This window comes from Centrocercus urophasianus, unplaced genomic scaffold (genome assembly GCF_019232065.1).
Source record: "Centrocercus urophasianus isolate 14NV4802_14NV808 unplaced genomic scaffold, USGS_Curo_1.0 seq_11, whole genome shotgun sequence".
Classification (NCBI taxonomy): Eukaryota; Metazoa; Chordata; class Aves; order Galliformes; family Phasianidae; genus Centrocercus; species Centrocercus urophasianus.
The window spans coordinates 56,338,203-56,362,909 of NW_024884253.1; the positions used below are offsets into that span (position 1 = coordinate 56,338,203).

Here is a 24,707-nt window from a genome sequence, read left to right on the forward strand (position 1 = left end):
CTGACAAGCACCAACATACCACATAAATTTGGGACACACTTTTGTGTGTACAGGCTTTCGTGGTACAAAATTAACCCTGATTGTATGTACTAATTCTGAACACTAAAATACATGCAGGGAACAGTAATGCTGAAAAGCCAATATAGAAACTTACCTTTTGCATTAGATTTGAAAAATGACATACAATTTTTGCTAATATCAGTCCAGACAGAAGGTGCTGCATATACTGTCCTGCTTTCTTTCATGTGAAGTACATTTCAGTTCCATGCAAAACTGCGACAGAACTCATGATTCAAAGTGCTTAATCCTAGTGCAGAGCTCACGTAAAATACAGATAATCCTACAGCTAAGTTAGAGCAGAAAAAAAACTAGTAGTTGGAATAACGAGCTTGTGCAAAGGGTTTTTAAGATAGCAATTCAGTTGGGTTTCCTTGTTTGAGAATCACGTCTTAGGGTCTAATTGAAATCTTGTGAACAGATGCTGCCTTATCCCATGGAATTGTAGGCTGTATTTAACTGCTGAAACGACCAACAACTGTAGTAACGTTCAGCATAGAACAAGCCTACCACCACAAGAGGCCACTGCTGCTCTTCGCGTTTTTTCGACGTGCAGCTGGGCTCCGAGCAAGCAGACAGCTGCAAGGAGCCCCAGGCAAAAGTCACAGCAGTTGCAACCCTCCTTTTCCTTATTTATGCATCAATGCTGCACTTCTGCAGAAAAAAATTGAATTCAGTACTTTTTTTTTTTTTTTTAACTGGCAGATAGAAGAAGAAATTTTCTAAATGCGCTTATCCAATCAGCCTTCAGGAAGAAATGAAAACTTGCATTCCAAAATGCTGATTTCTCTCCTTGATATGATTAAATCGTGTAGCTAAAGGCAAGTATTCAGATATAATTTAATGAGATATTTGAAAAGCATTTAATTAATCGCTGACAAAAAAACAGCTCCTTACGTTTCCAACAGAAGATGATAAAAGAATTATGAAGGCGTTATCAATATTTGATGATGAAAAAAAAAAACACCAGTAAATAAAATTCTGTTGCTACAGTTTACAGGTACCAGTACCTTGCCTACTATTTAATTTTGATCAATGACTTGAAGTACGTATTTAATTATATTTCCAGAGAAATACTGAAATACAGAAAATGAAATAAAAGCAGTAAGCAATGAAGACAGGGACATCGAACTTGCTTGATCAACAAGGCCCGTGCAATATTAAATGCATTTTAATAGAGGACACTGAAACACTACACGGGCTGAAGTAAAGAAACTAGCCATATGTTGGCCGCGTGGGGTGGGGGGAGGAAAAGAGGGATATCCTAGAATGTAGCAAGAAGAATTTGAGCATCTCAACAGCTGAGTAACTGAACGGCCTTGAGCACCTCCAGGGATGAGGCATCGCAGCTTCCCTGGGCAGCAGTATCAGCACCTCACAGCCCTCTGAACGAAAACACACCTATTTTGAGTACTTGAAATTAAAAGGTGCAGAAGGAAAATCTAACTCTGAAAGCCTTAGGATTTGAAAGAGGCCACGCTGTTCAGATAATGAAAAAAGCTTAATGAAAGCTTTATGAACTCTAACAGGGAACGCAGCACTTCCATTGGAAGCAGTGAAAGCCACCAAGAGCTAGAGCGAGATACCAGCGAAGCATCTCCTCCACGCGCCCACCACGCCCACCCTCTACAAGCCGAACCCCACTCAGACCCCAACCGCTACGCCCTCTACGCATGCGCCCCCTCCCACCGCACTCTTTGTTCCTCGCGCATGCGCGTCTAGCTCCCCTTTCCCTCCCTCAGCGCGCCTGCGCCGCTCGGCCTCGCCGTGAGTGCGCTCCTTCTCTTTCCTCCGTTTCCCACCGCAGCACATCCCCAGCGGGCCCGTGTGCGCCTGCGCCGCCCGCCCGCCTCGTGTGCTCCCAGGGCGCCGAGTCCCCACGGTCGGCGCTCAGGGTCGGGTCCGTTCTTCTCTTCCCCGCCCCCCTCTTCCTCCTCCTTCCGCCAAACGTCGCTGCGCGTGGCTCTGTGTGTGCGTGTCGTGTGCGCGTGTGTGCGTGCGCGCTGGGGGGGGGCGGGGGGAGGGAGGGGGCCGCCATGCCGAGGGGGCGGCCTCCCAGCGCCAGCGGGGACAGCGGCACGGCCGGCGCCCGGGCAGGTAAATGGCGCGGGTGGGAAGAGCGGGGCGCGGCCGGGAGCGGCGAGGAGAGGGGAAACCTCCGCGGGTTGCGCATATAGTCCCCGGATATGGCGAGGGGGGGAAGGCCGGGTCTATTGTGCGAGTGTATGGGCGAGAGGGGAGGGGAAGGAGGCAGCGCGGCCCGGCCCTGCGGAATGATACGGAGGCGGCGGAGCCGTGGCCTGGCGCCGGGCGGGAGGCAGGGCCTGGGCGCGGGCCTCGCACTGCCTGCCCGCCGGCCGGGAGGAGCGGGCCAGGGCGGGGGGAGCCGTCCGTGCTTGGTGTGCGTGGGGAGAGCTGAGGGAGGGCTGCAGGCAGCTTCATTCCCGAAAGGAGGCCTTTTTTTTTTTTTTTAGGTTTTAAAATTCTTCTTTGTGAGCTCGTGTATTAAAGCAGACCTTCTGTGTTCCCAACCGACTACGAGTTTGTCTCACGCTTTCCGTCGTTTCTTGCTTGTTTTATTGCCGTGTGGACGCCCCGGGGCAGGCTCGCTGTGGTGGCTGTGCTGACAGCGCCTCAGGGCTGAGAGCTGGGATTCGGTGGGGCCTTTGTGTGGTGCATCCTGCCCGCGTTACGGGGCACGGCCCCGCGCTGTGAATCGGCCCCGCAGGCTGCTGGCAGTTGTGAGCTCCTGCACTGATGGCACGGGCTGTGGATGGGGGAGGATTGAGTCTGAGGCAACCCACCAGCACCTGGTGGCTGTACTTTGCTCGTAATTGGGCCATGATGTTAGACTTCTCCAATGTTAAGATGTATGCTTATAAGGGGTTGCCAGATTGATGGCTAGTCTAGTCATACGTTGTATTTTCAATGTTTTAAACAGAAGAAACCTGCTAGCTTATTAATGAAATTATGTCATGGGGTTGTTTGCAGGTGTCAGTTCAGAATTACAGGGTCTGGGGCTCCCACAGGGATTCGGAAACATGCAGACTGCAGTTGCAAGGACTCTGCCCCACATAAGCAAATATTCTGGGTTCTGTAGACTTCAGCAGTCTGCAAGAATCAGTAATGTCAGTGTTGTCAACTGTAGTATGTTCTCTGCCTTAATGTTTGGCTGAGAAAAAGGCTTAAATGAAGAAACTGGCTAAACAGGACAGCTTGAATTGAGGTAAATGATATTCCCAGGACAGTTGGTTCCTTGTCCCACTCAGGAACAGGCTAACAAACTTGGAGAACTGATTGTGAGTCCCACAGTCTTTCACTTGAGTGGGAAAAATTTTATTAGGAAAACAGCTGTTTGCAAAATAGATGCTATGTCTTTTGCTTAGGAAACTACATGTGTAGGTTTTCTTCCTTGTCAGTGTTGCCCAAACAGTTCTTATCCTGGTACTCGAGTGTCTTTCCCGAAAGAGAGAAACTGATCTCTGTAGTTGTGCAGTCTGTACGTGTATGGCAGTATGGCGTCGTTTGCAAGGAAGTGAAGGTGGATCAGTCATGCTTTGTTGTACAACTTCTCTAATTACTTTGAGTTCATGGGTGTCAAAGATTAGCCAAGCTCTTTGTTCCAGGAAAATTAGAGGTGATAAATGGAAATCTGAACTATATGCAGAAATAATAATAAGTACCAAATCTAAGCTTATGCATGAGGGCATGTGTTGTGTTTTTGCTGGAAAAAGACAGCCTTAGATTGCCCTGGTGTTCTTTAGTTCCTCACTATGTTTGTAATGAATCTGTGCCTTTTCCCCCAGTAATTGAAGCAGTTCAATAACCTGCGTTTAAGTTCTGTCTGTGTGTTAACCTAACTACCATGTTCTGCCTTTCTCTGTATCTTTCTGGTGCTCATTATTTTGTTCCCTGTTGCAATTGCACTCACACCTTCATACCTCATTCATTCCTATGCATTAAGTGTTTTAAAGAATGATTAGATTTCCATTTCAAACCTGTCAGATCTTTTTTCTGCTGTGATTGGGTTGTGCTTTCTCTCAGGGAGAGGGAAGTTCACCTAACAAATTACTTGGTTCATTCTTAAGTTTCTGTTGACAGAGTAGTGCCTGGACATAGGTCAGGGTCTGAATCGTGTAAAAGCAAACCTCTGAAAAGCTCTAGCTTGGTGTCAAATATGCAGCTATCCAAAAAATGTAGTTTCTAGTTTAGAATATTAAGCAATAAATGTAGCAATATTTACCTGAACATCTAATGAAAGTATCAAGTTTGGTTAAGGAAATGTCAGTTTTTGTATACCTGTGTAGATTGCGGAAATGTGGGCTATTTATGTTATCCTTTTTACCTTGGCCTGCAAAACTCACATTTTCCCTTAGTTCTCTGCAGAATAGAAGAACAGAAGTGAGAAAAACCTTGTGGCTTGAGATGAGGATACCTCAGTAAATGAAGGAAGATAGAAAAAAAGAGGGGGGAAAAATGCTATGAAAGGCAGTCACTTACTGCTCTCACCAGCAGACTGATGCTTAGCCATCTTGGAAGGACTGTCCTGAGTTGGTTTTTTTTCTGCTGAGCATGCTGTTGGATGGCATGGCCATCCCCTTGGCATTTGTCCCCTCCTGGCCTTCTGTTCACTGAGGGGTGAAGAGAGAGAAGCAGGCTGCATTCATGCTCTACCAGCAGCAGGAATGAAACACTGGTGTGTAATAAGCACTGTTTTTTGTCACCAGTCTAAAACATGGCACTATACAGGCTGCTTATGACAACGTTAACTCTATCACAGCCAGACTAAGTGCTGTCTAGGTTGCACTGAACCAGATACAACAGAGCTGTTCATTCTGTGTCCTATCAGGCTCCTCTGCCACCTGCAGTGTGGCCATGAAACTTGGGGAGGCCTGGGTGCTCCAGAAAGAAAGGTGGCTGCTTCGTGTTGACAAGCAGGACAGCTGGCATCTGAACATCCTTCTCAGCAGAGTGCCTCTGGGAGCTGAATGTCTGCACTGGTACTGCTTAAATTCTGGGTTGAATATTGACCAAAAATAACAAAAACTACCTTTTAAAATATATAGCAGGTCCTTATTGGTTTCTGTATTTTGGCTCAGTGCATGGGCAGAGAGTTGAGCGTTCTTCCTGCTCCTCCCATCAGCAATTGTGAAGAATTACTATTTGTTGCTTTTTGTTGAAGAAAGTGCTGAGTTAAGTTTAAACAAATCCAGTTCTTTCATGATTGCAGAGCTGAGCAAAATGTTTTAATGATCTTATGTTTTAATGTTTTAATGTGATCTAATGTTTTAATGATCTTATATCATTATTCATTATTGTGATTTCTGACGGGGCATGAGGAAATGTCAATATTGCTGTCCCTGTTTTGGTCTTTTGTTCTACCTCTGTTCTCTTTCTTTTATTTTTTTTTTAATTCATAAATTCAGTAATAAGCTTTGATAGGGTCAAACACTTGAGTCTCTAGACTTGCCAGCTGCTGGGTAACTTCAGTGGTAGATTTTCATCAACAAATTCCATGGGCTGTGTTGCATGGAATTGTCTTCTTAACCTGATGCTGGCAGGCTATTAGAGATGTAATAAGGCTGTGCCGTGTTTACAGCTGAATGAGCCCATCTGTGCCTTGCACAGAGAGCTGTGTTCTGCCATGAGGCACAGTGCTGCTTATGTATGGAAGAAATGTTCAGGAGTGCTCTAATTCTGTCTTCCTCCATCCGCACTGAGGTTGTATCAGTGGCTTAGGGCCGAGGGCACCTGCCTGCTGACTCATCCTGAAGTCCATTGTTCTGAAGGCACTGTCACAGGGATCTATAGCTGAGCTTATCCAAAACTTCATGGCTGATGCTCCACGAGGGGCAAAACGTTTCCAAAGAACTTGAAGGCAGTAGCATTCAGAATGCTCAGATAGAATCAAGAATCCTTAGAGTTGGAAGGTACCTCTGAAGGCCATCTAGTCCAGCTCCTTTGCAATGAACAGGGACACCACAACTATATCGGGTTGCCCAGGACCTGATCCAGTCTTGCCTTGAAAGTCTCTCGGGATGGGGCATCATCTACGACACTAGGTAACCTGTTCCATTGCCTCACCATCCTCACTGTAAAAGACTTTTTCCTTATATCTAACCTAAATCTACCCTCTTCGAACTTGAAACCATTTCCCCTTGTTCTGTCACCACAGACCCTGCTAAAGAGTCCCCTTCTTTCCTGTAGCTCCCCTTTAGATACTGAAAGGCTGCTCTCAGGTCACCTCACAGCCTTCTCTTCCATCTTTATGCCTGTCTTTATGCCTGTGTTGTTCTCTTTGATACTTTCCAAGTCTGTTTTTTTTTCCTACCATTGCACTATGGACAAAGTGCAAGAATACAAACAGAAGTCTTTGGTGGTAGCGCATAATGAACTGGGTGCTTCCTATTCAGTTTGATTGTATTGATAGGCAGCTGTCTGTCTTAAGTTATGATGGAATTGATTTACGTTATCACTAGAGAAATATTGAAATTGCATTCATGCCTTAAAGTTTTTGCACTGTTTCTATACAGTTAATAAATGACAGTGATTTAAACTTCAGTCTTGCTTGGTAAAGTTTATCATCTGTTGAAGTATGCAGACCTGAGAGCAACGTTTCAGGGCATTTCTTTAGTCTGATGTTCACTTTGTGCCTTGTGTGTGTATGTGTTTATGTTTATGGGATGTCAATAGATAGCAGCTCTCTAGCAGGAGAATGCCACGTCTTCATGTGATTGTTTTAATTGAAGTAATATGCTTAGTGAGTTCACCTATTCTCTGTAATATATTCAAGGAAATCAAACTTAGTTCTTTGTTGTTGAGTTGAATAGTGTTCTCGTATCTTTGTTAGCACACAGCAGAATTGTGTTGTCATCTGGACAGAGTATATCTAAGACAAACAGATGGCTTAATCTCTGTACCAAATATTTACAATTTTCTGGGAGCTTAGGCACCATATTAAGTATTTATGATAGAGTTGCTAATTGTGACAATCAGATGCTTTATCATCTGCATCAGTATTTGTATTTTTTTTCCTTTGGTAAGCAGGGAACTCTATCTGTATGCTATTGCTGACTTGCTGAAATAGCATCGTCACTATTTTTGGGTTTTCAAAGCTACAGACCTTTACATTTGGTTCAGTAGTTGTCAGCATTGGCCTTGTTTCATGGCCCATGATGCATTTAAAAGTGTTGCTGCTTTGAAATAATTCAGTAAACCTGGATTTTGTTGAGGATTTCCCAGAAATATGGTAATGCAGGTTAATACTTTGACCTGCTGTGAGGATGACATACCAGCATGAATATTGTCTTTATCTTGTTATTAACTGTTTGCACAAAAAGTTGTCAAGCTGTTACTTCGTTTTCATAGCCATGACAACATCCCCAAACCATACCTGGAGTCTGTGATGACCGACAGGAAAGTTATGGTCTGTCTCACTTGTTACTTCTTTTATTGTCAATGTCTTCTCTGCTTTTGTCTTTCTTATTCAAAATACGTAACATTTTGTCCTTGCTGTTTTCAAATCTCTGGATTTCTGTGGGGATATTGTTTCGAATGCTTCCCTTATTACTAGAAGAATGAAATAAAAAGTCACGACCTGTGTCTTTAATAGAAAGGAGCTATGTGGCTCTTAGAATATCCTGTGTTTAGCTGGTTACAGAGAACAAACAGGATTTTTGTGAGAATATAAGTGGAAAAAAGATTATTATAATTTCATAGCTTTCCCTTAAGCTATTTCAGGCAGAGTGATAAGGAAGAAAAGAAATGAGTATGTTCTAATTCTAATCTGCGTTACATCTCAGTCCTATCTTTGGCTGGAAGTGGAAACGGAAGTCCCAATGGGGCTGTTTTTCTGCTTATACTGGCTGTGACTACTTAGGGCAACATTGAGCTCATCTTCAGTAGTGGAGATGTCTGAAATTGAACCTAAGTTTGTTTGCTGTACCTTATCCCTAAGGCCTTCTGGTGCATTTCTGCAGTAGGAGCCCTCTGCCAAGCAGCCTCCTTCAAATGTATTGTGCAGTCCAGTCACTGAGTCTCAGGCCCAGTCCTGACTCCCCAGGCTTCTTCCTTTTGCTCTTTGAGGCACTGTGAAAGATATAAGATTGTAGGATTTGGCTTTGCAAAGAGTTACAAAGGTTTCCTTTTAAAGAAAAATGCTTGAGATGTTACATGATGAAAGCAGTGAGTTTTCTAAGTGGGTGCCTTCTCTCTCCTGGGAATGTTAGGGCCTCTAGGGAGCTGGAAAGGTTTCCAGGCAGCCTTGGGTTTGTGCTTGCTCTTGAGAAATTCTTGGCACTTCTGTGTGGGCTGTGATACACTGAGCTGCTGATTTACCAAAGTTAAGGCCATTTCTCTATTCTTTCCTATGAAATTCTGCTGCAAGATGTTCAATTTTTAATTAATATATGGTTCCACTGAAATCTTTAGTGAATTCTTAAAGAAGATGCCTAGCCTGTAGATTAATTAATGTTCTGCTTGATGCAGATATGATGCACACCTTAATAAAAACATAAAGCGTATAAATATTATTGACCTGGAAAGTAACTAACCAGGTATCTAGTTACTAGTTACACATAGGAATGAACATGTTGCTTGCTTTGACTCGCACTGCAGGGAAGTTAGTACCTTTGGTTGTATGAAAGTTACATTTCTGCTTGCTCAGTTGCTGCAGCACTGTTTTAGTCTGTTATCTGCTCTCTTTGATCTCAGGAGTGAATGCTCAAAGGTAGTAATCTCTTGGGTTCACAGAGAATTTTTTCAGTCCTCAATTAAGAGAGAGGTCAGGCCTTCATTGGGTTGAACAATTATTCCAGTTTCCATAGGACAAAGTTTTCTTTGTTAAGTCTCCATGTTGTCCACGTGTTGGAGTAAATTTTCCTTTCATTCCTCCTTTTTTTATTTTCATTTTCTGTTTTTTTTCATGTCATGCCAGTATTATTGATACTGTCTGCATGTACTCTGAATTTACAACAGGGATTTCTTTAAAGGATGCAGTAGAAATACGCATGCTTAAGTTCTGTGGTGCTTGCATTATCATGTCTGTAACAGAACTGTGTGAAAACTAACTCTACAAAGTGAAAGTTAACTGGGTGATTTGGATAGCCCAGCAATGGGAAATCTAAGTTCCCTGGCTGCGGTTTTCAGTTATGATTTCTCACTGATGCTGTCGTGTTCTGAAACATTATGAAGAGCCTCCTTAACTACAAGCTTTCTAAAGTTATTTTTGAGGATTTTAGTGGGAAGAAAAGGTAGTCAGGGTGTAAGGTACTGTTTTTTTATTTTTTCCCCATGTGAATGATGTGTTAAATGATAGGGGGCTTGAAGGTGGGAATAGTACTGATCAGAAGTTCACTATGAATTTGCCTCTTAGAGGAAATGTAAATGGGATACTGTATGTTGTGTTGCTTCTTCCTGTGCCTCATACTTATGAACATGGAGAGAGGCGTTGGCAATTTTAAGGGAAAGCGTCATGTCTTGCATGACAAGATAATGAAATCAGTGCTCTTTTTTATTTTTTTGTCTCGTTGCATTCTGTTGTTGATTCACTTTGAGTTGTGGCAGTGTTTGAAGCAGAATTCTGTGGTTCTTTTTTTTTTTCTCTTTAGTGTCCTCAAGCAGCAGCGTGAGTCAACAGAGTTTATTTTTGTTTTATTAATGCTGTTTTGAAGGACCTCTTGCCAGTTTTTCCTTAACGTTTTACTTGCATAAAGATAGCTTACCTTGCAATATAGTATGGTCTCAAGTGTAAAATCTGTTCATGTTACTTGGAACCTTTGAGTTTTCGATTTAGTTGGGTTTTTTTCCTGTTAAATATTTGAGATAAAAGAAAAACATTGATAGAACTGACTTCTTCAATCTGAGAGAATACTGACTTATGTATCAAAATATCAACCTATGTATCAAAAGCTGTATTGCACTGGGCATTCAGAACAAGAAAACTGTATGTGTTTGGACCAAATTTATTAAAACTGTTTTCTTTGAATTCATGTGACTTGCATTTTATTACATCTTTCTCAGCTTCTTGAAACTTTAGTGTTGGTTTTACAACAATAAACAATATTTTATGTTGCCAGAAATATTAGAGACAGAAGATACTTAAATGATCTGAAAGAGGGAAAAGAAAAAAGAAAACGTGGGGGGATCTGGGGGTGAGGAAAGGTGCAGAAATACAAGTAGGCAGAAGTGCTGACTGTTGTTGCATTTTAAACATGTGATATAATAATATTGAAAGTAACCTCTGTCAGTGTTTTTGATCTCATACCTAGTGCATTTGTCAGCATTTCATTTTGTTGCGAAATTGATGGGTTTTTATGAAGTACAGAAGGAAATAATTATAATTACAAGGAAAAAGGTGATTTTGTCCTTGAGAACAGGCATTTACAGGGATGGTTGTATTCCTGTGATGTGGTGTGAATGGAAATAGCAATGTGCTTTATGCTTGAGATCTTCAAGTTCCAGTGCAGTTACAATCTTGTCAAAAACTTGCAGGAATTAGAATAGTTTCTTCTTTGAAAAACTCTTGTTTTTACAGTACCTTATAAGTAAATGGAATGGGGCTCCATACGAAATGTTTCCATGCTTGCTTTGTAGATGGTGTGCTGACACCGAATATAGAGAACGGTGATTTTCCCTACCAAGTACCCAGCTTCCCTAAGTGTGAGATCTGTTTGCTGTCTTTCCCAAAAGAGACCCAGTTCCAGCGCCATATGAGGGATCATGAGCAAAATGACAAGGTACAACTTTTATGAATTGCAAATGTAAACTTAAGAAATATTAGCATGTCTTGATACTTTCATATACTGACAAGTAAAGTAAAGATAGCGTTTTCAGGTGGTGTTGTTATGTCACTAGTTATTACTGTTTAGAAACCTGGGAGTTTTATGAAGCTGTTCTTTTCACTCTGCATGTTTCCTTTGAGATAAGAAATTATTTTCAGTTCAGTAATTTTTATTTTTAGCTGTTCTCTTCAATTTATAAAATACATAGGTAAGAAAACATGGGATCCTTTTAATTGAATCTGCAAACTGATTCTACACATTAGCAATGAAAATAGAATGATTGTATTGATTATCTGGACCCAGCCAGACTCTTGTGTCTGTTCTTAATAGTTAGGCTACCTACCCTAGTATGTATAAATTAATCAGTAGATTAATTTCATAATGACAGCTGTTTCCAAATGAAATGTGGGAAAAAAAAAAAAATAAAAATCTGTGATTAAGATTCTGCTTACTTTTAAATTGAGCTTTTGCCACAGGTTTCATATATAAACTGAAGCATTTTATTTAATTTATTTGCCTTGCTTCCTATTATACAAAGCATGAGATTGGAAAAATTCTTGTACTGTTTAAGATAGTTGCAGTTGTAAATGAATTCTTAGGAAACATTTAACTTAGGGATGTTAATGAATATATGGTGAAAGCTACTTATGTCATCACAGCATCGTAGAAAGTCCCGAGTTGGAAGGCACCCACAAGGATCATTGAGTCCAACTCGTGGTTCCCCACAGGATCCCTCAAAATCCAAATCATATTTGTGAGGGTGTTGTCCAAACGCTTCTTAAAATCCAAGTTTCCATGTTACAGAACTAATCCATAAAAACAGGAAGTTCATGTGGTTAAAACTATTACATTCCACGCTTGCAAAAGAGCTTTTCTACCTTCACTAACTGGAAGTGGTAGTGCAGATAGCAACTGAAGAGCACTGAATCCTAGCATAAGCTAAGCTTCTCCGGTTGAGAAATTAATCAAATTTAAGGAAAATTCCATATCTCAGTTTTAAAGCAGGGAAACTTATCTGTCTCGTGCTCATTCTTTTCTCATGCTAACTTCATTGCCCTTAGAAAGACTCAATTTTGAGTCCCTGCTTTCTTTAATTCCTAGGCTTTCTTTTCCCAAACACAATGAACACAAAGCACTAGCTTTTCCAATTGTGAAACCCAAAGAAGAGGAAATATTTTAAACTGGTGCTATTATATGTTGTTACTGCTATATGTGGGGGTCTTAATGTTTTTTAAAATTTTGAGTTCTAGTTATGTGTCATCTGTATTATGTATAACTTCTGGGATGATTGAATTTTGTCTTTATTTTTGGGTTTCTAACAAACAGCCTCACCGATGTGACCAGTGTTCAATGTCATTTAATGTTGAATTCAACTTGACACTTCATAAGTGTACTCACAATGGCGAAGATCCTACATGTCCTGTGTGCAACAAGAAATTCTCCAGAGTGGCCAGCTTGAAAGCTCATATAATGCTGCATGAAAAAGAAGAGGTAATACATTATATTTCATCACTTAAGTTTTAAGAAGGTGAAGGTGAAGGTGGTTGTCCTTAATCTCTCAGCTATATATTTTAGATCGGAAGACTGAATGATGTAATTTATAAGAACCACAGCATGTTTAGCGGGGAAACTATTTTAATAGTAGTAGGAATTAACATATCAGATATAAACAAGTGTTCCAATTGTGCATTCTCCTACAGAATCTGTGCACATTCAGTAGTATTCATATACAGTCAGTGATCATTAATTGATGAATGCGCAATGGATAAAACTAATCCTACCTAACCATTTGTCTGAGTTATTTATAAATACTTCCAATTGGAGTGATTTTGGTCATTTTGTGTACATTGATAGGCCCACGTGTAATAATAGCCTGTGTGATCATTTCCATGGCTTATGTCATATTAGATAATTCCTAGTCTTTGTGAACGTTTCTGTATTCTGTTAGTGTATTTTTATTACTGCTGAGACTTGTTCACAATCTCTTGTATCATGAAGCTGTTTTTTGAGACCTCCTATTTTTTCTTTTTGTTTAAGTAGTCACTACTGAGTTAAAATGAGAGGACTGTGCAGTTTGGGGTGTTAACATGTATATAACACCAAACAGTTTAATTTACTGGGGGAACTTGATTTTTGTGATTGCCAGCAGCATTAGGAGAAGAAAATTGAACAGCAAGGAAGATGCTCAAAAGTGATTTCTGTTACTCATTTCTACACTTCAATTACTCTGATTTTCATATTAGGTGCATATGTCAGAAGAATAGATTGTGATGCCTCCCAATTTAAAAAAAATCAGTCTGCAGCTTAAAAATTAAACTTAGAAAAATATCAATGCTTTTCAGTTGTAACGAATCCCTGCTTATAACACAACATAATTCTGTGCTAAAACAGAAATGAACATAGTAATTAATTTAGAGAATTGCAAGAGTGACTTTCCCAGTGATTGTGCATGTGGACTTGTCCTTGGAGAACTGGAATTTGAACTTTATACCCTGTAGTTCATAGAACGTGGTCCTGGCATGTTTTTCCAGATGAGCAGTATAAAAACTTAAATTAGCAGTGGGGTGTGTTTCCCTTGCTGTGTCACTGCTCATTTCTGTTGTTTTGTCTGTGGGGATAGCTTAAGGTAAGTCAGTAGTGACTGCGGCGGGTTTACTTTTAAAGAGTAAGTGATATTCTGTATCTTTTTAACAGTAAAAGTGTAAAATCTTTACATCTGCCGTTAAAGTATTTTTAGTTAGGAAGTATTTTGGTGGTGGTGTTTTTTTTCCTCAAATGTTTATGTAGATTTCTAGCATTGAGGTAAGTCATGGTGTATATCTTGAAAGATGTGACCAAAGAAACAGAGAGCAGAGATGACAGTACTGAACTGTTCGTTGCTGTTACTTACAAACTCATACGCAGTTCAGTTCAGGTGGAGTTTTCTAGAAGATAAGTATTACCGTAAGTGTGCAGTGGTCCATGATTTATATTACATGGCTTAAACTTTTTTCACTTGTATACTTTTATTGGTGTTTGCTTCTGGCTGCCAAAGTCCTTAGAAGTATTCATGCACCTACTTGAGCAGAACTTGTATTTGTGAATCTTTTTAAAAACCAGTCTCTATTATCTGTTTCAGAATCTTATCTGTTCAGAGTGTGGAGATGAATTTACGTTGCAGAGTCAGCTGTCCATACACATGGAAGAGCATCGTCAAGAACTGGCAGGCAATAGGGTCCACAGCTGCAAATCTTGCAAAAGGGAATTTGAAACTTCCTCACAACTGAAGGAGCATATGAAAACTCACTATAAAATAAGGTGACAATCACAGTTTTGTATCAAAATGAGAAGATGTTACTTTGAAGGTAGTAGCTAGGAAGGCAGGAGTAGCATTTCCAGTCATTAAAGTACCATAACCTGTGCTGGTTGTTTCCTTTCTTTGGTATGCTGTTCTGAAATAGCACTGGTTCGTAAATCCTTGCTAAACTATGTGATCATTTGTGAAAGCTGTTTTTGTATTTGGAGGCCCATACTAAGCGCAGTTCTGTCTGCATACAGGTTAAGCATACGGGTTTGTGAGGTGTTTTTTTAATACAGATTGCATTCTGAAGTGCCTTCATGTGATTCTGAAGTCCAGTAGCAGTACTGAAGCAAACCTGTGTAAACTTTATGTAGTTACTGTAGTTTTTTATAGTTACTGTAATGCAATCTTAATGCTTTCCCTTGTCAAAGAAATAAACTGTTCCTTGCAGTTTAGTACTTTTTTCCTAGTAGCTCTTTCATGACCTTCCCTGAGTTTCTTGCAAATCTGAAAAAGCACATAATGAAGGGAAAGAAAGAACCCTAGTAAGTGTTGCTCTTGCTTTAGGTAAGTATTTGTTCAATAACTTCTTTCAGCAGTATAATTTGATTCCATCTTAGGAAGGTGAAAATTAAGTTAGTTGAAAGAAACACTTCTGTTGGTTCAGTTTAAGCTAAATTGTATTAAGAAAGTTTATATATAGTTTATATATAAACTATGTATTAAGAAAGGCTAAGGTTTTTTATAAGAAATCATCTGCAGGAGAAATGAAAACAACAAAATGAGAAATGTCAGGTATTTCCTATTCTGCTTATAGGCAGCTTTTACAGGTCGAGAGATCTTGTTATGTTTCAGAGGGTTTAAATAAGAATTGCAGTTTCTCTGTGCAAACTGTAAATTGAGAGTTTGAAGTATGGGGTTGCTATGTTTGTACTGAGTCACGTAAGTGTATACTATGAGTCAAGAAGCAAGTTCTTATTGTGGATGTCTCCTTTATAAGTTAGGATAATGAGAAAAATACATGAATGATTATAATGGCAACTGTGATTTTGAGAGAGTATTATGCATCCTGTGTTTTGATGTGAGATATATGAGTAGTTTTAGTTTACTTTTAAAAATGAAGATGGAAAGTTTTGCTTGACAGAGAGGGACAAAATTGATAACAGCATCAATTTTGACAGAGTGGTTAATGGCAAAACAGGAAGAGGAGTTATTTCTGGTATTTTCATTCAGATTCTTTCTTGAAGAGTAACTCCTTTGGTCTTGCAGGAAAGCACAGCTCCATCAACGTTTGTTAATCTTCATTTTCTTGAACAGAATTTTTGAACATAATTCTGTTTTATGTTATTAAGATCTACTTTATTTATCAATTCAGATGTGGAAACATTGCATTTGTGTTCCAGAAATTGTTTACAATAGTTATTTACTGTCCTTTTGCCAGCAGTTCCAAAGCAACTTGAGTATGTGAACCAGTTTAGCTAGTTGCAGGAGTTACTTCATCGAAAAGCTAGCATAGCTCTGGTCTTCTGTTCTTCAGTAGAAATTCTGAATTTTCATTTGACTCAGTTCTCTCATATTTTCAGAGAAAGTATGAGAAGTAAATGTTTCATCTAATTAGCTTAACAGTATACAATATAATATTTATTTAAAGTTCAAGGACCTACATATGTAGGTAAAGATCTTATTATTTATTTCCTGCTTTTCATTATAAAATAAGCTTCAAGGATTTTTTAGGAGTTAAGGAAGCAAGGCTTTTAATATTTTCAGTTTTTTCTTTCCAGAAATAGAATGTAGTTCCCCTTCCTTAGAGGTATCTGTTCTGTCTCTGAAATGTTTGAATAATAACTATTACAAAATCCATAATTTAAAATTATCGATGTATCTGTAAACGCTGAAATCCCTTCAGCTGTCTTCAAGTTGGAGGCATGTATTGTATTTCCTTGTTAAAATATCACAGCTATAGTTTCAACAGATGTAATTTCTCCTCAAAGAGTGTATCAGGCTGATGTACATCTATTGTCCTGAGGTGAAAAGAAGTATGGTTTCTAAAGTCTCTCCTGGTCATAGAATTGTGGCTTGGGTTGGAAGGGACCTGAAGGATCGTGAAGCTCCATCCCCTTGCCGCAGGCAGTGCTGCCAACCTCCACATTTAATACTAGACCAGGCTGCCCAGGGCCCCATCCAACCTGGCCTTGAACACCTCTAGTGGCAGAGGTGTGCTGTCTCTACTGCTCTTCAGTCTTCAGCAGATTTTATTCTGCATACTTCAGTAAATTTTAGTAGATACAGTTAACATGTATCAGTAACAATTTTGTCCAGACTCTGCTTGTTCTGCAAGAATATTGAAAAGAAAAAGTTTTAAAATGCATGTAAAAGTTCGAGTAACTAGAAAAGAAAATGTACTGCCTGTTAAATTGACATTGTATTCTTTTAGAGGAGAAAAAATGCATCATTTGAGAAGTGTAGATTTCCTCCTGCACAGACTGTAACTTCCCTGCTGTTTTTCATGGTGTTATACCAGCTTGTGCTTCAAGGTGCTTGTATATTTTTGCACATCTGATCCATATTAGCTAATTCTTATTTCTCTGGTTTTCACGAAAACACTGGGTATTTAAATCTGTAATTTTGAGCAGAACTGCCAAACTGAATTACCATATATAGATATAAATTTTCAGGCATTATGGAAATTGTGGAGCACTGTAGATGTCGCATTGATTTGCTTACTGCTTCTTGTTTCCATTGAGTTGTTGTAATGGTCTTTAGGGCCACCTGGCTTTTTGACTTTTTTTCCCCCCCTCAGTAAAATCAGGTGTTCTTTTTCTACATTATTGATTAGTTTGATTTGTACAGAGATCAATTACATGTCTATGTATCTGTTGCTGTAGCTTTGGAGATCATGATACATACTTGAGATATTAAATCCTTAACATGTTCTTGTTAGACTTAAGTAACTGTGTTTGTGCGGTGGTTCATAAGACACTTGTAGTTAAGAACAAAGATTTTGCTGTGTGCAAGAAATAGAAATGAGTTGCAATGTTGAAAGTTCCCATAGAAACCATAGTTGTGAAGTCACTCTAGATGAATTTACAGTGAAATTCTCTAGAGAACCTGAAAGATCTACCAATTTGGTTGCTGAAATAACTGTACAATTATTTGTATTATCTGGGTAGGCCTAGAAAAGTACTCCAAGTACTTTCCATTGATCATTCAATATTATTAAAGATTTTATTTTCACTGATGTGGCTGATGCTGTATATATTGTCATCACTTTTCAAGTTTGTTTAAAAAAAAAAAAAAAAAAAAAAAAGCTTTAAAATGGGCTCCTTCAAAATAAGACTTTGATGTTAACTTTTTTTTTTTTTTAATGACAGGGTATCAAGTACCAGGTCTTATAACAGAAATATTGACAGAAGTGGATTCACCTATTCATGTCCTCACTGTGGAAAGACGTTCCAGAAACCAAGTCAGTTAACTCGACATGTTAGAATTCATACAGGTAAGACTGTAGAAATAATTATTTCACAAAATTTCATTAACCTGAGAGACGCTGAATACTTTTGTATGTGTGGGGATGTGGAAGTGCTGTTAATGTGTTTGGCTTGTTATTATGAAAAATTTAAGTACTTCATACTATTCTTTTTATTTATTTTTTTTTACAGAAAAAATTTTTGGTACCTAAAGTTTCAGTGGGCCAGAAAATTTTAGTCCCTAGATCAAGGGACTGTTCTAATTAAGATCTTAAATTGCAAACAGATTCTGAAAGTTACCATCACAAAAACAGTAGAAATTTAAGACAGTGAATAGTACTTCTAACATAGTGGCCTTGCTTTTTTTTTTTTTTTTTTTTTTTTTTTTTTTTAATTGATGTGTTTAAAGTTACTGCTATATGTATTCTGAACTTACTGTAATTGACATGTTCAAGATGCCCAAAGTAAGCTTAGGAGGTGGTAAGCTTAGACTTCAGTTTTGATAATTAAAGAAAATATTCATTGTGGAATGAATAGCAGGGTTTTTGGCTAAATTACTGTAATAAATATATGTATTTGTTTAACCCTTAAGCAATATTAATAACTGAAAGTGTGCAGTAGAAAATAATGCAAAAGTTTAGGATGAAGTGTTCCTGGAACTGTGGTATTAGTTCTAAAGTTTTAACCAGCCATACGTTATATAGTATGAGTTTGGCTTTAAACCAAACCTTCACAAAAGGTTCTCCAGTGATGTAAAACTTGTTTTCTGTCTTGTGAATAAATTGCTGTTTGTTTAGTTTTTTGCTAATATAAGTAGTAAATTAGGTAAGTGCATAATGTTCTTTGCATTAGCCATGTGTGCAGGCAATCTTGTGAAGAGTCACTCTATGTTATATTAACACTCTATGTTATATTCCCATAGAATTCGATTGTGTTACCTTATCATAGGAATCTTTTCAAGTTTTATAGATTTTTAGTCATGATACAATGACACAGGAGGTCACTCTTGCACCTGCTTTAAAGGTTACATCAAAATAACATTCACAAATGTCATTGAAAAATGGTTTTACTGTTTTAGAGTCTGTGTAGATACATTGTTATACCTATTCTAACCAGAATTGAAGAGGCAAAACTACAGTTGGTTGAGGATACTTCTGTGAAAATGTAAAAGTTTGAAGAGCTTTTGTAGTTCATTTGCAGAATGAAACGAGACAGAAAATAGATTGTCCCCATCTGCGCATGACCATAGGTCACTCTAAGTTTCAAGCAGTTAGGAAATAACAATTTAATTGAAAGTATATTATTGCTTTGAATGCCAGACAGACTGTGAATTTAGTTACTTGAGGTACTAAATCTTTGTGAGACTTTAGAATATGTGTTCCTTTAATTTTGAAAAGAGCATGCCTGTGGTGCTATTACAGTGCATACACTGGTGTTGTAATTGCATTACTTTTTTTCTTATACCTATTATTTGGGGCCTTTACATGTTCAGTATTTTAATCTGTGTTAAAAATGCCATACCAAAACCCATAGACTTGAAAGAAATCATCTGAACTCAAAGGCAATAGAACAGAAAATGTATATTCCTTAAGATTTGATACTGTGGTATTCTTTTTAATCTGTTCCAGAAAACTGCCTTTTTCTGCAAACAGTGAGATTAATTAAGAATTAATCTTTTTAAACTAGACCAAATTATAGCTCTTGACATCATTAGAAGTAATATAAAATATTCATTTAAATTATTTGTATCTGATATTTATCGCATGCTGTTACTCACATCTTTTAGCTAGATGTAGCATGTCTGTAGTGATTTTGCTGTAGAAGTATGCAGAGCAAAGTAACAAATTTTTTCAGGGTCTTGGAGTTATCATTGTTGAACTGTTTCATTAAAAAATATATATATATATTAATGCTGAGTTTACAGTGGAGATTTCTAGGAGTCAATTGAGACAAAAGCTGGCAAGGTACTGGATTTTGTGCTTTATGTCAGTGTATAACTGCTCTGTAATGAGTTAATGTAGGTCCATTACATTTCGTCACTTAAGATTTGTGGGGACTATTTTTTATGTATAATCAGTGTGGAAATAACTAAGTATATACAATGTTGAACACACTTAACGTCAGAGAATAGCAGCAGATTCTCAAATATCATTAACTAGGATTTTCTCTCGTGTTTTGTACTAAAGAAATATTGAAAGAGAACATTCAAAGTTTTTGATTTTTGAGCAAGTCTATACAATATCTTGAATAATAACAACATTTGACTTCACTTTTTGGGGATAGATGGTTGCAAAGAATTGAATAAGTGTTAATACTCACTGAGGGTGGAGGCTATACATCTTTCTCAGTGTTTCTGTAAGAATTTTTTATGGACAGATTTTTTGCTTTTTCACATTTCTTTTCCTCCAGTGCATTTGCATAGTAGCTTTCTGAACTAAGGAAAGCTGTTCTGAACGCTCTTCACAAAAATATCACCTAATAATGTGTCTGTTTTAAACCTGTAATTACATATATGCCTTTATCTGTATGCAGTACTTTATTTTAGCTGATAAAATTTCATTATACGTACAGGAAACTGCTAAGACGTTGAAATCCCTTAAACTTTTTTTTCCTTTAGGTGAAAGACCGTTTAAATGTAGTGAATGTGGAAAAGCCTTTAACCAGAAGGGGGCGTTGCAGACCCATATGATCAAGCACACTGGTGAAAAACCCCATGCTTGTGCCTTTTGTCCTGCTGCCTTTTCTCAGAAAGGCAATCTTCAATCACACATACAGAGAGTTCATTCAGAGGTAAATACAATTATTCATAAAGTGGTTGGTGCTAATATACTGCGTATTGGTTTTTAACCTTTTGTTTTCAGTATTTAAAATGTCCTGTTTGCTATTCCTGTGCACGCTGGTGCTTTCTGCAGCCAATGCAGATTTTCTGTTGTAGTATTGCTATTGGTTTGTTGGTTTTACCTGCAAATTCAGCTTTCCTAGAATAGCTTAATCTGCATAAACAGATTCTTAGGATAAGTAGCAAAGCCTTCATTTACCATTGCTTTTTCAGAACATTCGAAGATGAAAACATAATTGTGATTATTTTTTAATGGCTAAAAATGGCATTTGTGGCAGTCTCAGGAGATTGAGGGCTAAAATCAGATCAAAGTAAGCTGTAAACAGCAAAGTAGAAAATGTTGAGTAATTTCAATCCCAATAGCAACCTGCTTACTCCAACATAAAGCACAGTTCATATTTGTCTTTGAATAGTGTATCCTACAGCCCCCTTTAGAAGCTTTTCCTTTTGACAGGAAGAAGGAAGTTGCAAAATAAGTTTTGTTTTTAAAGCCACAAAAATCATAGACCTCTTTATGCTGATACTTTTTTCTTTGTGACAGACAAGTTTTAAGATACTGAAGGCACTGCTGTAATATTGTAATGTAGTCTTCTGAGCAATGTTGACTGAGCAATCTTTTTCAGTAATTATCTTTCTGATTTCAGTGTTTCATAGATGGCAGTACTCATAAACAGAGACCTAGCTTTGATTTTGGAGGTATAAATAGGTAGAGGCAACTGTCTTTTTGCTGCATATAGAATATCATCTTTGTTAGAGGAAAAAAAAAAAAAAAGGGGGGGAAAAAAAAAAAAGAAGAAATAAACAGAAGATGCATTTTTTTTAACTTGCATTTTTTTCCCCTTGTTTTCCCTAACTTGAATTTGCATTTTGTATGTTAAATTTTCAAGCATGTCTTATTTGATAAAGATGCATTTTGGTTTTGTTTCGAAGTATGTAATAGTAGCAAATATTAAGGAAAGAGAAATCTTGAGGCCTCAATACACCAGATGACATTTGTTTTCCTCTCTGGTGCTTTTAAACATTGAAAAGCAGTAATAGGTGAGTAATGCAGGCAGATTACCATTAACTTTGTAGCAGGAAGATTCCAAACTGATTGTATAACAGAATATCAATAAATTGGGGAAATAAAATATTTTGTCTCTTATAGTGGCAGTGTATGTTTGTTAGTTGGATAAATAATGATTAAAAAAATTAGATAGTTTTAGGGAAAATGTACTTCAACTTTTTCCTTTTCCTGAAGGTGAAGAATGGCCCTACCTACAACTGTACAGAATGTAGCTGTGTCTTCAAAAGCTTGGGTAGTTTAAACACGCATATCAGCAAGATGCACATGGGTGGTCCACAGAATTCTGCAAGCTCTTCAACAGATGTATCTCATGTTACAGCGGTAAGCTTCACTTGAATCACAAAAATCCCCTTAAGCGTTTAAGTAGGTCTGTGTTTTAACCAGTAATTCTTCATATGGTTACAGCTGTTTTTAGTTTTGACCTCTCTGATGTCTTCTGCTCTTTCTAAGTTTTGCCATTTTAAAAAAAAAAAATTGCATATTGAAACACCAGCATTTATAATTTGAGGGTTTAGATGAAAACGTGACAATTTTATTATACATCTAATTCAAGTATAGCTTTGGTACTTGCAGGTTGTATGGGAAAGAGAAGTTTTCTCTCTATGTAACAAAACTAATTGGAAGAATGGAAAAAAAAACTCTTACTACCAAATATTTCCTTTCTCTGGCCAGCTGTGATTTTCTTGCTTTGTTTAGCTTGATCAATTATTTTCCTTTTGAATTGCATATTGATATTAGAGAAGTGTGTTACCATAATTTTTGCCTCATGTGTCCATCTTTGCTTGCATGAAGGCAATGGAAAGGAATAACTCTATACAATAGTGTAAGCAAAATAGAAGAGACAGAATTCGTCTTAAAAAGCTTAACAAGTAGAACAAAATTGACTGATGTATTGCGAGAGTGTTAAACTCTTTAATTTAGTATCTAAAGTTGCAGAGGTTTAATGATGGATTTTTTTATTGCTGTAGAAAGGTGGTAGCACTGGTGTTCTGAGATAAGAACTGTCTTCCTCAGTTTGGTCTCAACTTGCAGAGCTTCTCTAACAGCTAATCTCCATTGTACTTGTCCTGTGCTGAAGTCTGTGGTATGTCTGCCATCCCTTGATATGGATGTGAGGATGAGCAATGATTGTCCTTAGTATATACGTTCCAAAACTTGAAGTCATTTGATTTGTGGAATTCATATTATTCTCATACTTAGGTATATCTTGAAAAATATACTTACTACAAGGCTGCTGTTGTCTTCTGCAGCATCTGTGCTTATAGCTCAGGTGAAACTGATACCAGTTCCTGTAACTTGTGTTTATTTAATGTATATAAAACTATGAAGCAACACCAGTGATTACATGCACAATTGCATTTTTTTTCCCATAGTTTTTTTTTTTTTTTTTTTTTTCCTTAGCCCATATTGTGGGGAAAATGAGCTGTGGAACTGATACTTCTGCTGTTTTTCTTTTTTTTTTTCCTGGTGTTAAAAGTCTAAAAATGCTTTTTAAAATTTATTTCTAGGACTCTGTCACCCAGCCTTTAACAACATCTCCTGCTAATCTTTTGCAACCTGTTGATAATAAGTGGAAGAATGTAAGTATAGAGTTTTTGTTTGTCAAGGCTAAAAACAGGTGGAACTTTCACAGACTTTTGTCAGCTTCTTGGTGAAAAAAAATTTGCAGTTGTCCTCTGTGATAGATTTGTCAACTAATAGATGAAGACAGACTTCCTGATCAATGTAACTGGGTATTTAGGAATTGAACAGATCTTACATGGATTGTATTCCCACATTTGTTATACAGCTTTAAGCTCATAATTCTGATAAAGCGTTTTAGTTCTTCAGAATGGTGGCAAGTGTTACACTGTTACACTGATGTTACACTGTTACTAATACACAAGATGTTACACTGTTGTGTATCCCATTGATAGATCCATTGCTCCCAACAGGGACCTAACTGCTCCCTCCTCCAAGAACTGCCTGATGTTTTTGCATAGCAAGTGAGAGTGCTGGCTCCAATTTCATTTTTAGTCTTAGGGTCTTCAAGCTTGCATCTTTACAAGAGTATGCCTTAGTAGCTCCTGGGCCACCAAGTGTTTGTATGCAATTTTGCAGAATCAGCTTCAACTTATGTGTAGTAGTTCTAGTAAACCAGGGAGGGAAGAGCCTGACTCTTATTCAGCAGAGACGAACCTGGAATTCTCTTTCCCCTTGCCAGGGTACCTTCTGTTTTTAAGAAGTAATGATAAAATGTAACATTTATAGGAATTTTGAGGAAAAGGAACATGTGAAATCACCTGAAACTTATAAACTTCTAAACTAAGATGAATCAACAGTAATTTTGCGTTATGTTTTCAAATATTCCTCCTTTAATGTCCTTCAATGTAAAACCTGTTTTTTCCATGCTGTCAGATGCACAGCTTGCTTGTTTATGTACAGTTCCTGTTGATTTGTTGACCTAGGATAAATGCTCTGATTCTTCCATGGAACTGTATGATGTATCATACATGGCTTTAAAAAAAAAATGTGTAAGTGCTTTTCTTGTATGTAGCATCTTTTTTTTTTTTTACTTTGTAAGTAGAGCTTGTTTTCTTGTTGCACCCTTAATGAGTCTACTTTTTCTTCTTCTGCTGAAGCTTATAAAAAGCAAAAATGTTTTCCACTTTCAAATGGAATGGTACATCATATTGAATGTTACGCATTGTGAGTAAAACTTCCTGAAAATTTTCAGTAGGATTTACAGGGAGTCACCACTGTTACTTTGTTTCTGATTGAGTCCCTTAATAATTTTCACTACACAAGTTAATATTTTATCAGCAACCTGGATATAAAATCATCATTGGTCTGTATGATACGAAAGTTGTAATTTATAAAGAAGACAAATCAGTGGATTACTTGGTGAATTAGGGTACAAACAAGCAATATGTGTTCTGAAACAAGAATAAAATCGCACGCTGTAGAAAAAGCAAGCAGGCCATATTCAAAGGATATAAAATCCCATTAAAATAGGGATTGAATAGGTCATAAATAATATGCCAGCTAAAATTGAAGTTTTCCTTGCCCACAAAGTTTGGGAAAAGTCTTTTAAGTCAAAGTGAAAAATTTATCTGCAGTTTCTATTCCATTCTGACAATTCTTGCTTTTATCATGTCTGTTTATAGTGTCCACTTCTTATGAACTGTATTCAAAAATACAAGAGGCATCAGACCAATTAGAATTCCCAAAGTTTTGC

At 37.8% G+C, this 24,707-nt stretch overlaps 1 protein-coding gene across 3 annotated transcripts in view; it reads left to right on the top strand.

The window, feature by feature from the left end:
• The first annotated feature begins 2,074 nt into the window (after positions 1-2,074).
• ZNF236 (zinc finger protein 236) overlaps positions 2,075-24,707 on the top strand; it is a 68,477-nt gene continuing 45,844 nt past the window's right edge. For all 3 annotated transcript variants that reach the window (XM_042837668.1, XM_042837676.1, XM_042837687.1), the window contains exons 1-8: positions 2,075-2,154; positions 10,651-10,793; positions 12,165-12,329; positions 13,957-14,135; positions 17,490-17,614; positions 20,203-20,375; positions 21,665-21,811; positions 22,999-23,070. In XM_042837668.1, the coding sequence (XP_042693602.1) occupies positions 2,094-2,154; positions 10,651-10,793; positions 12,165-12,329; positions 13,957-14,135; positions 17,490-17,614; positions 20,203-20,375; positions 21,665-21,811; positions 22,999-23,070 (1,065 nt within the window). In that variant the 5' untranslated portion in view covers positions 2,075-2,093. The remainder of the gene's footprint in view (positions 2,155-10,650; positions 10,794-12,164; positions 12,330-13,956; positions 14,136-17,489; positions 17,615-20,202; positions 20,376-21,664; positions 21,812-22,998; positions 23,071-24,707) is intronic.